At 51.7% G+C, this 12461-nt stretch overlaps 1 protein-coding gene across 2 annotated transcripts in view; it reads left to right on the forward strand.

Moving 5' to 3' along the window:
* Positions 1-4241: 4241 nt before the first annotated feature.
* The window catches only part of unc5b (unc-5 netrin receptor B), a 212084-nt gene continuing 203864 nt past the window's right edge, over positions 4242-12461 (forward strand). For both annotated transcript variants that reach the window (XM_067972409.1, XM_067972411.1), the window contains exon 1: positions 4242-4878. In XM_067972409.1, coding sequence (XP_067828510.1) covers positions 4791-4878 — 88 coding nt within the window. In that variant the 5' untranslated portion in view covers positions 4242-4790. The remainder of the gene's footprint in view (positions 4879-12461) is intronic.

Below are 12461 nucleotides of genomic sequence, written 5' to 3' on the forward strand. Positions count from 1 at the left end.
CATCCCCACCCAAAACCATGTGATCTCCTGGGAGATGCAAAAAAAAGATTTAAAAATCCAGGCCGATTTGGGCCGGGGCGGGGGGGGGGGGCGGGGAAATCTGGAAAATTCCTCTCCGACCCCCTGTCGGTGATCAAAACTAGTCCAGGGAATCACTGCGGCCCTGATAATTCTACCTTTTGTTCGAGGTGATCTCCACCCCGGCCAGTAACGGGGGGTCCGGCTCTTGCTTGAAGGAATTCAGGGAATCGCCGTCCACCCCTCGAGCCGGCAGCCTGTTCCACAGGCCCACTGTCCTCTTGACCCATGAATACTGGCCCAGTTCACGGCCAGTGATAACACTTGGCCAAACCAGGCAGGGTGCTTTTATTTGAGGTCGAGTGGGGGAAGGGGGGCGAGTAGACGGGGGGATATAGTATAACTATGTTAAGATCTGTTTATATCTTTTATCAATGAGACCATATCTGCTATAGACTTAACATATCACTGCCTGTCTGTGAATCACACCGCTAAAAGTAAATCTTGAAACGGCAGGGGTCCCAAGAACAAGGCAAGTTGGTGTCTTGAACTAGAATAACATTAATGGCACTGAATTATTGATAGTTATTACACCTCTGGAAGATTAATTATTGAGGCGACATCGAAGGGAGATGTTGCTTTGTGGCTGCAGTGTGAAGTGTCTGTTGTACACAGTCTGGGAGCCTCCCACAGGGACACCATTCAGCTTTGAGCTTCATGGCGGAGGGGGGGGGGGAAGAGCAGGGGCTATGGGCTGCTGAGCCGAGTCCCCGACAAAGAGGGAGAAGAAACTCTCCTCCACATCACCGTGTACAAGGCCTGAAGAGGAGGGAGGTGGTCAGATATACACGCGGGTCCCTGTTTGTGTTGTCATGTCTCCCCCCCAACTTTTACCTGGGCAGTGGAGAGTGAGACCAAACTGCTGCATATTAAGTGAACCTTTTTCAGATGCTGACTATTCCCACCGTTGCTCTCGATCACAAGGATGCAATCGCCTGCATGCTGACTTAAAGTGAAAGAGAATTGCAGAGACTTTAAAAGGAATGCAGTTGCGTTGTAAACGTGCATTATTTTTCCCTGCAACTTTTACAGGAATAAATCTCCACCAGGCTCCAGTGGCCTAAATTCTTCATTTCTGTCCTTTGAACCATTTCACTCAGTCCTTGCAGGTGAAGGTGTAACTGGGTAAAGGGAGGGAGGGGAGCAGTTCTATGTGTTGATCCTGGAAGTTACCCTCTGGTGAAATTCTGCCTACTTTAGTGGACCAATATCATAGAATCATAGAATCATAGAAGTTTACAACATGGAAACAGGCCCTTCGGCCCAACATGTCCATGTCGCCCAGTTTATACCACTAAGCTAGTCCCAGTTGCCTGCACTTGGCCCATATCCCTCTATACCCATCTTACCCATGTAACTGTCCAAATGCTTTTTAAAAGACAAAATTGTACCCGCCTCTACTACTGCCTCTGGCAGCTCGTTCCAGACACTCACCACCCTTTGAGTGAAAAAATTGCCCCTCTGGACCCTTTTGTATCTCTCCCCTCTCACCTTAATATCGGGTGTGGACCAACAGCAAAAAACCAATCTGCAAGTGTGAGGAGGCATAACTAATATAATAGTTCAAACATAAAGTCTAATTTCAACAAAGAGGGAAACTTATAAATCCAAATCATAATATTGTTATTTGTGTCTAGCACTCTATTCCCTGCAGTGCCCACTGGTCGCAAGCGTACAGTGAAATGATTGTGGGCAATGAATTTTCTTTTCCCCCTCTTTAAACACATCAGATTATTAATAATCTTTATCTAACTTGGGACTCTGGGTCACTTGTGTTATTTTGGTGGCGATGCCCGGCTGGGAGCGCCCCCTCGTGTCGTATCGCTGCTGTGAAAATCTCAACTGATCTCAGAGGCACTGGTTCGCCTCTCCAGCCAGGGCTAAACGCCACTGAAGGAAGAGGGCACCTTGGAAATAAGAGACCAAAACCTGATTTGGGGCCATTGGGAAGTTCGCGAAGGAGCAGTTCCGGAAGAAACAGCCTTTTAAAAATAAAATCATAACAGCTCATGTGTGGGGTTTTTTTCTCCAAAATTACAATTCATACCAATCGTTTAATTTAATTTGTTAGCTGTAGATGGGTTTGGCAGCTTTTAATTTGCTTTGACTGGTTTCCTGTATCTGCAGAACGAACTAAAGCATCGGTTCATTTGGTTTTTTTAAAATCACGTTCTAAAGTGCAAAAAAATGTTAATGACAAAGTTTTAAAAAATCAGATAAAGTAAACAATGATGAACACAATAAGTCACAGGAACTTTCATTAAATCAAAGGTGGCCTTTTAAAAAAAAACTGTTGAGCTATAGATTTTTTTTGTAAGCGATCTCTGATGTTTCTTTTGGCAATTAAAGTATATAATCAGCGAGTCGACTGTAAAAGTAAACGCTTGTTCCAGCTCCGTATAAAAACATATTGGCATCTGGTCGCCCCCCTCCCCCGTGTATCCCTTGACAGGACGTCCTAAAACAGAACATTTCCAGCCGGACAGTATCTCCATTCAAACCCTGCGTGGCGCCAGCTCAATCGCCCTTATCATATTGTAAAACAGTGAACTGTACCAGATCTCCACATCAAGGTCGCTGATAAAAGTAGTAAAACTATCGAGTTAGTGCAGATGCCAGGTAATATCGGTCCTGGGCTTGTTATCTTCTCCCTCCTGTCTGAAGCTTCGCTGCAGTTAAACAGTGCATTTGAAGTGAGTAATTGCTCCTTCCAGAAGTACATTCTTAAATGCAGTAGATGTACATTTACAGCGTGTTTTGTGGATATTAAAAGCCTCTTTACATTTCAGATAGCTTAACCATAAAATGTCTTCAATGGGATTCTGGAATGAACAAAAGTTGGAGAGCCCGTGTGTGAGAGTGCAAGATTCAAGATATACAGATTTGTGTGTGTGTTTACTTCTGTTCAAACTGAATTAACACGAGAATGCGATTACACCATTTATTAAAGCGCCCAGACCGGAATAACTCCGGCCATAATTCCTTGTGGCGATTGCACAGAGCGTCTCGGAGTGAATTAGTTTAATTTAAACCACTCTTTTTACTTTATACAAACATTTCCAGTGCATCTCATCAGTCCAATTCCCTTGTATTTAGCTGGGTATTATGCGTGGCGGTGTTTACACTGGAGTACTTAATGTTCTGCCTAGTGCATGCTAAAAAATAGTTTATTCATTAATTTGTTTATTCTAACTAAATCATTCGGGATTACACGGTTGGCTGTTCCTTGCTGTTTATTTGCTATTCAGATTTTAAACATTAAATTTTTTGCCAAGTGAGGGAGACACAAAAGGGGGTTTGCAGACTTGAAGTGCTGTCCTTTATGCTCTGAATTTGAATTAAAATTAAAGGACTGGTAAATCTGCGATTCTGACCTGTGCGAGTAAATAACTATTTGAAAAACTGTCATTGCCCCTTATATTTCCAATCACGTCATCTACAGGATCTGGAAAGAGCTCCCGACACAAACACGTTGAATCTTCCAGTTTGGGGACCCGGAGATTCAGCTCACGCCCCATTTCAAGGTGACTCTTTTTTTTTAAAAAAAGTGGGGCAACTAACGCTCCAAGTTCCGAAATCACGATGGGAGTTCAGCCCATTTTGCTTTCTCTGTAAGAATTAAAAGTCGAGCGAGCAAAGAATTGTTTTTTTTAAATAAATAAATACAAGGCAACTTTCTCCAAATCCTTTTTGCTTCAAATTGGCCAGAAGCCACATCAACAACATGCCCAGAAATCTGCAGCGTAAAGTAATAATTAATTGGGAGTAAATTTATACAATGCCACAAAAATCATTTTATGTTTTAAAGCCACGTTTCTAACCGTCAGAAGCTGTGTGGAGTTACTTTAAATTAATTGTGGAGAATCGAGGTCAGGCTCCCCGTGTTTATTAATAATAAAGAGTTTACAATCTATTTTATCCGTCGACTTGACTCCCCATCAATCAAAATAAGGATAAACTGCATATTGACAGCTGGGGAGAGGGGGGAAGCATGTATTAGATCAGTAGCTCCGTTATTAAACTGCTCTCAGTGTTAGACGTCTGGTTTAATAGAAGCACCGCCGCCCGGATTGGAGTGGGATTGGATCGCTCAGACTGGGAAAGGGTTTTGGCAGAGAGCAGGAAGGGAGGCTGCCGGGTTTTGCCAGTGTCCCCAGGCTGGGGATGTGTAAACGGATCTCTCCATTGGCGGAGCGCAGAGCGGCCGTGACTCTCGGGTCCTGTTTACACCTTGGGAGAAAGTGGCCGTGGAGTGAGTTGCATGTTGTGTATCTGGTGGTGGTGGTGTGTGTGTGTGTGTGTGGCGCTGGACTGTAAGGACAGACAGAGAGAGAGAGACAGACAGACACACACACACACACAGTCTGAACGGAGAATTCCGACCCAGCTCTGAAATGATGAGAAGACACAACTTGGGATTTCAAAGTGATTGGGAAAGATTTAAAGCCTGAATTCCTCTTCTTTCTGCATCAGTTTCACCTCTGGAAGAAATTCAAGGGATTTTTGCTGTAAACATTTTCTGTTTTAAGTTTTTTTTTTGCCTGGAGTGAGCCACTGGAAAAGGAGAGAGAGAGAGAGAGCTCTGTGTGTGTGTGTGTGTTGCCCTTTATTTTTTGTTTTTTCACCCTGCTGCACTTCCAACTCGTCTTGCCTCGGCCCTAAGAGAGAGAGAGAGAGAGGGAAGAATTGCCTCCTGGAGCTCGCAGTTTACCATGCGTTCATCTCGGCCACACGGAGTGCCAGCAATCGGTGTACAGCTCGTCTCGATGGCATTTTGGACTGTCGGCCTCTGTCACACAGGTAAGGGGGGTCTTTAATCCTGGGCACGGTGAGAGGGCATTGGGGAGTGGGATTTTCTTTTTGCAGCCCTGCATTGCTCAGTTCTGAGCAGTTAAGTTTACATGTCAGGATTAAAGCAGTATTTCTGTGAGTGATGGACTTTATTTTTGGAAAGAATGGTACATTTATTCCTGTGCTTAAAGCAGCGCCTTTGCTACTTTTGTTCTGCATTTATTTATTCCATTGCCTGGGCTGTAATGTTAAACCCCAGGACTATCTCTGCCCCCCCCCCCGAACTCGCAGCTCAGTTTTAAGAAAAGTTTTTTCCAGGAGACCCCAAGTTTCTCCCTCCTCGGATTCCGATGCTCCCCCCACTCCCCCCTTCGGATTGTTAGATGATTTTTTTTCTGCATCCCTCCCTCCCAAATTAAAGCAGGGTGAGAGGAGGCTGCACAAAGCTGGTCCCCGAATTAAGGCAGAAAGTGGCCGGGTCCCCACACTCGGCCTGTGCGGGCAATGGACGGATTCAGTGAACGGCAGCGACTGGGCGCCGCGATCGGTTAACGAGGCATCTCCGGCTCATGGTCTGCGGTCTGCAATTGCTGGGATTGAAAAGGGGGTGGGGGAGACCGGGAGAGGGGACTTTCAAAGGGAGGGGGCGGTGCGTCTCACCGCTAAAGTTCTCTCCCCCATGGGGCTCAGAGGCGCCTCGACCCTCTGCCCCATTCTCTCCATCACCCCCGCATACCCCAAACACACACCGCGACCCCCACCCTCTCTACCCCCTCCCTTCCCACCCTCTCTACCCCCTCCCTTCCCACCCTCTCTACCCCCTCCCTTCCCACCCTCTCTCTACCCCCTCCCACCATTTCTCTACCCCTTGCCACCCTCTCTCTATCCCCTGCCACCCCCTCCTTTCCCACCCCCTCCTTTCCCACCCCCTCCTCTCCCCTCTCCCACCCTCTCTTCCACCCTCTCCTCTCTCCCACCCTCTCCTCTCTCCCACCCTCTCTCGACCCCCTCCCACCCCCTCTCTCTACCATCTCTCTCCCCCTCCAATCTCCCCCCCCCACCACTGTGTCTTTCCCTCCCCCTTTTCCCCTTCTTCCCTCTTCTCCCCTTCCCTCTCCCCGCCTCAAACTTTTCCACCCTACCCCATACTCTCCCTCCCTCCAAAACCCACGTTAAACGATACGCGGATTCCCACAACTCATCCAGCCCCTGTTGACGAGGCAAAGTGACCCGAGTTTTTAGGGGATGTTCAAGCCCCAAGTTCCCAGACTGTAAACAGTGCTGGGGCTCGGAGGGGGAGGGGAGGGAGGGGTAGGAACGGCGAACCCTGGGTTGGCATCACATGGGGAATCTTGCGGGGAGGTGCCAGTTGGTACTGCCAGCCTTGGGGCTGGATCCCATCAGATGGAGGTGTCATGACGCCAGGACAGACACCGTTCCCTGGTTGAGTTCGATACCTTGGGAGTTGCCCCCTTTCGCATCCCAACTTCCAATTGCGAATTGCCTAAGAGTGAATGAGCAACGTGTCCCACTCGAGAATCGTCCCAATTATCACCAACTTTATTCAACCAACGCAGGAGCTCTGGAAACCTACTGACACAGTTAAAACTGGATTAACAATTCCACAAATGGGAGGAGTTGTCCAAACCAGGCCTCGAATCTCCCTGATCCGACTGCAGTTCTGTACAGGAGGGCGCCAGTGCGTTTTTAGCAAAACCGTTATTTTGCAATTTATTCATACAATTATTATATTTCATTTCTAAAATTCACGTTGCAAAGCGTTGGGGAGGGTGGGGGGGAATTCTGAACTCCTTCGGAGAGCAGGAGGTCTGTTTTAAAAAAAGAGCAACTGGGCAACTATAAAATGAGCAGGAATAGGTTGGGAGAGCCCACTGTTATAAGGGTCTAGAGCACAGATCGCAGGCCAGCTCCCGAGTGTGTGTGTGTGTGTGTCAGCTCGCCTCTGAATACAGCTCGGATTGGATTCAATAACTCAAAACACAGACCCCCATCTAAATTCTGTTACAGCTCTTCCACAGGCTTTCAGATACATGCACAAAGCGACCGTTTCGCACTGTGCATTTTGCTAAACTTATTTTTCAATCAACCCTCGCCTCTTATTTATTGCTGGCGATGACTGTCTTCCTCAGGTCGACCCTCCACACTTGCAATTGTTACTTTCCTGACGGCGTGTAAAATGGGACTTTTTAAGGGTTGTGCTGATTAAATCCATCTGCTCCTGCCTGCACACCGATTTCTGTGGATATTTTTCCCAGCAGGAAACCACCAAAAAAAAAATTGCCCACTTTTTAAATAGAAAAAACAACGGAAACTGCAGAGAAATCAATAGCAGTTTACAAGTTTAAATGAAAACGTTTCCTTCAGTAAATACAAAGCATCAACATTATGGATTAAAAGTGAATGGAAACCCATCGTAAATCTGCAATAAAAATATAAAAATGGCGCAAATACACAGCAGGCCAGCTCATAATCTGAACAAAATAAGACTGGTTACTATGTGGGGTGTTTAATGGGGTTTTTCCCCAGACTTGGAAACGGAAGGACTCGGAGGGGGACTCGCAGCAAGTGAAAGAGTGAGACACACTGTGACCTGTCACTGGCTTTAAGAGATCACGGACACACACGGTGCCTGAGATCGACACACCTTGTACTGAAAAACAGAAACTGGTTTGAATGTAAAGGGTTCCATCCAATCAGCTCCAAACCTTAAAACATAGTAACATATAATTATATTAAACCCAGCGATGAAACCGCGCTTAAATCAGAAGTGGCCAGTAAATTCAGACCCATCCTCACACTCACACACTCATCCTCACACTCACACACTCCATCACACATACATCCTCTCTCGCTCACACTCACACACACAAACTTTCATACACACACATCCTCACACATACATGTTCACACATACACACCCTCTCGCTCACACACTCTGTCACTCTCTCACACTCACTCTCACACACTCTCTCACAACCTCAAACATCCTTACTCTCACACACCCTCACTCTCTCTCACACACCCTCTCGCTCACACTCTCTGTCACTCGCTCACACTCACTCTCACACACTCTCTCCCACAACCTCAAACACCCTCACTCTCACACACCCTCACTCTCTCACACACCCTCTCGCTCACACTCTCTGTCACTCGCTCACACTCACTCTCACACACTCCCACAACCTCAAACACCCTCACTCTCACACACTCCCACAACCTCAAACACCCTCACTCTCACACACCCTCACTCTCACACACCCTCACTCTCTCACACACCCTCTCGCTCACACTCTCTGTCACTCTCTCACACTCACTCTCACACACTCTCTCCCACAACCTAAAACACCCTCACTCTCACACACCCTCACTCTCACACACCCTCACTCTCACACACCCTCACTCTCACACACCCTCACTCTCACACACCCTCTCACTCACACTCACCCTCTCACTCTCTCACACCCTCACATTCTCTCATATCATCTCACAGACACCCTCATTTGTGCTTTTCAATAATGCAACAAAGTCAGAAATTAGGAATGTGATTGGTGCTAAGATTTTAACGTGTTTCCAAGCGGACAGGATAGATATCATTGCATTTTTTTTTGGTTAGTTATAAACCGCGGGTCTTGCCCCAGTAATGATTGGCATTTACCAGCCGGGGAGCTGGCAGAGGTGATAACCTCCCATTTTTCGATTAAAATGTAATGTGTTGGCCCTGCAAGGACCCGATGGTCTTTGGAATGCGACCTGTTAGGATTCAGCATTTTTGCCCCTTTTCCTGTCGAACACCCACTGGTTCTGGTTGACCTTTCACTGTTTTGCTGCTCTCTTTGCCGCTCCCAATTGTTAGTGTGTTAAAGCCCGTGTCCTGGGTGGGACAGAGAGACAGGGCTGGGACAGGATTTGTAAACTTGCTGTAAGTTTCATTGTTATTTATAACTACCTAAGGGCAAATTCTGGTGGTGAGATCAGGAATTCTCTTTGTGAAAGGGTTTGATTTGATGCTGATCGATCTTCACTGCGAATATGTTGCTCAGGACATGTAGAGTTCAGCGAGTTGGTTATTAACCCATTTTTATATTTGAAACTGTATTTGTAACTTCCACTCCTCGTGCAAACGTCTCAATTTAATTCTCCGAGTTTCCCATTTTCCATCTCACTGCTGTTTTCTATTGTCCCTCCCACTACACCCCTTTCTCTCCCTCCCACTCTTTCTCCCTCCTACTCCTCTCTTCCACTCCCCTCTCACCCACTCTCTCTCCCTCCCTCTCCCCCTCCCTCTCCCCCTCACTCTCCCACTCCCTCCCTCTCCCTCTCCCCCTCCCTCTCCCCGTCCCTCCCTCTCCCCCTCCCTCCCTCTCCCCCTCCCTCCCTCTCCCCCTCCCTCTCCCTCTCCCTCCTCCTCCCTCCCTCTCCCCCTCCCTCACCCTCTCCCCCTCCCTCACCCTCTACCCCTCCCTCCCTCGCCATCTCCCCCTCCCCCTCCATCACCCTCTCCCCCTCCCTCCCTCTCCCTCTCCCCCTCCCTCCCTCTCCCTCTCCCCCTCCCTCCCTCTCCCCCTCCCTCCCTCTCCCTCGCCCCCTCCCTCCCTCGCCCCCTCCCTCCCTCGCCCCCTCCCTCCCTCTCCCCCTCCCTCCCTCGCCCTCTCCCCCTCCCTCCCTCGCCCTCTCCCCCTCCCTCCCTCGCCCTCTCCCCCTCCCTCCCTCGCCCTCTCCCCCTCCCTCCCTCGCCCTCTCCCCCTCCCTCCCTCCCTCCCTCCCCCTCTCACCCTCCCTCCCTCCCCCTCTCCCCCTCCCTCCCTCCCCCTCTCCCCCTCCCCCTCTCCCCCTCCCTCCCCCTCCCTCCCCCTCCCTCCCTCGCTCCCCCTCCCTCCCTCGCCCTCTCCCCCTCCCTCCCTCGCCCTCTCCCCCTCCCTCCCTCGCCCTCTCCCCCTCCCTCCCTCGCCCTCTCCCCCTCCCTCCCTCGCCCTCCCTCCCTCCCTCCCTCCCTCGTCCTCCGGCTCCCTCTCCCCTTCCCTCTCCCCTTCCCTCTCCCCTTCCCTCTCCCCTTCCCACCCCACTTCCCTCTCCCCCGCCCTCTCCCCTTCCCTCTCCCCTTCCCTCTCCCCTTCCCTCTCCCCCGCCCTCTCCCCTTCCCTCTCCCCTTCCCTCTCCCCTTCCCTCTCCCCTTCCCACCCCACTTCCCTCTCCCCCTCCCTCTCCCCTTCCCTCTCCCCTTCCCTCTCCCCCGCCCTCTCCCCTTTCCTCTCCCCCGCCCTCTCCCCTTTCCTCTCCCCCGCCCTCTCCCCTTTCCTCTCCCCCGCCCTCTCCCCTTTCCTCTCCCCCGCCCTCTCCCCTTTCCTCTCCCCCGCCCTCTCCCCTTTCCTCTCCCCCGCCCTCTCCCCTTTCCTCTCCCCCGCCCTCTCCCCTTTCCTCTCCCCCGCCCTCTCCCCTTTCCTCTCCCCCGCCCTCTCCCCTTTCCTCTCCCCCGCCCTCTCCCCTTTCCCTCCCCTCCCCTTTCCCTCCCCTCCCCTTTCCCTTCCCTCCCCTTTCCCTTCCCTCCCCTTTCCCTTCCCTCCCCTCCCTCCCTCTGTGGAATTCTCTACCTCAGAAGGCTGTGGAGGCCAAGTCCCTCCCTCTCCTCCTCCCTCCCTCCCTCTCCTCCTCCCTCCCTCCCTCCCTCTCCTCCTCCCTCCCTCCCTCCCTCCCTCCCTCTCCTCCTCCCTCCCCTCCTCTCCTCCTCCCTCCCTCCCTCTCCTCCTCCCTCTCCCCCTCCCTCCCTCTCCCCCTCCTCCTCGCTCCCTCTTCCCCTCCTCCTCAAGTCACTGAATATATTTAAGAAGGAGCTAGATAGATTTCTAGACACAAAAGGCATCAAGGAGTATGGGGAGAGAGCGGGAATATGGTATTGAGATAAAGGATCAGCCTTGATCATATTGAATGGCGGAGCAGGCTTGAAGGGCCGAATGGCCTATTCCTGCTCCTATTTTCTATGTTTCTCCCTCCCTCTCCCTCTCCCTCTCCCACTCCCACTCCCTCCCTCTCCCTCACTCTCTCCTCCTCCCTCCATCTCTCCCCCGCTCACCCCTCCCTCCCATTCCCCCCCCTCCCTCCCTCCCTTTCCCCCCCCCCCCCTCCCTTTCCCCCCCCCTCCCTCCCTTTCCCCCCCCTCCCTCCCTTTCCCCCCCCCTCCCTCCCTCCCTTTCCCCCCCCCCTCCCTCCCTCCCTTTCCCCCCCCCCTCCCTCCCTCCCTTTCCCCCCCCCCCTCCCTCCCTCCCTTTCCCCCCCCTCCCTCCCTCCCTTTCCCCCCCCTCCCTCCCTCCCTTTCCCCCCCCTCCCTCCCTTTCCCCCCCCTCCCTCCTCCCTTTCCCCCCCCTCCCTCCCTCCCCCTCCCTCCCTCCCTTCCCCCCCCTCCCTCCCTCCCTCCCTCCCTTTCCACCCCTCCCTCCCTCCCTTTCCCCCCCTCCCTCCCTCCCTTTCCCCCCCCTCCCTCCCTCCCTTTCCCCCCCCTCCCTCCCTCCCTTTCCCCCCCCTCCTCCCTCCCTTTCCCCCCCCTCCCTCCCTCCCTTTCCCATCTCCCTCTCTCCCTCCCTTTCCCATCTCCCTCTCTCCCTCCCATTCCCCCTCCCTCTCTCCCTCCCATTCCCCCCTCCCTCTCTCCTCCCATTCCCCCCTCCCTCTCTCCTTCCCATTCCCCCCTCCCTCTCTCCCTCCCATTCCCCCCTCCCTCTCTCCTTCCCATTCCCCCCTCCCTCTCTCCTTCCCATTCCCCCCTCCCTCTCTCCTTCCCATTCCCCCCTCCCTCTCTCCTTCCCATTCCCCCCTCCCTCTCTCCTTCCCATTCCCCCCTCCCTCTCTCCTTCCCATTCCCCCCTCCCTCTCTCCCTCCCATTCCCCCCTCCCATTCCCCCCTCTCTCTCTCCCTCCCATTCCCCCCTCCCTCTCTCCCTCCCATTCACCCCTCCCTCTCTCCCTCTCATTCACCCCTCCCTCTCTCCCTCCCATTTCCCCTCTATCCATTCCTCCCTTTCCCCTTCCCCCAACTCACCCTTTCTCTCCTTTCCCCTCCCCTCCCCTCCCCTCATTCTCCCTCCTCTCTTCTCCCTCTACAAGGGGATATAGACAGGCTGGGTGAGTGGGCGGAGATTTGGCAGGTGCAATACAATGTTGGAAAATGTGAGGTTATGCACTTTGGCAGGAAAAATCGGAGAGCAAGTTATTATCTCAATGGCGAGAAACTGGAAAGTACTGCAGTACAAAGGGATCTGGGGGTCCTCGTGCAAGAAAATCAAAAGGTTAGTATGCAGGTGCAGCAGGTGATCAAGAAGGCCAACGGAATGTTGGCTTTTATTGCTAGGGGGATAGAATATAAAAACAGGGAGGTATTGCTGCAGTTATATAAGGTATTGGTGAGACCGCACCTGGGATACTGCATACAGTTTTGGTGTCCATACTTAAGAAAAGACATACTTGCTCTCGAGGCAGTACAAAGAAGGTTCACTCGGTTAATCCCGGGGATGAGGGGGGCGGACATATGAGGAGAGGTTGAGTAGATTGGGACTTTACTCATTGGAGTTCAGAAGAATGAA

The sequence above is a fragment of the Heptranchias perlo genome, chromosome 36, assembly GCF_035084215.1.
Source record: "Heptranchias perlo isolate sHepPer1 chromosome 36, sHepPer1.hap1, whole genome shotgun sequence".
NCBI lineage: Eukaryota > Metazoa > Chordata > Chondrichthyes > Hexanchiformes > Hexanchidae > Heptranchias > Heptranchias perlo.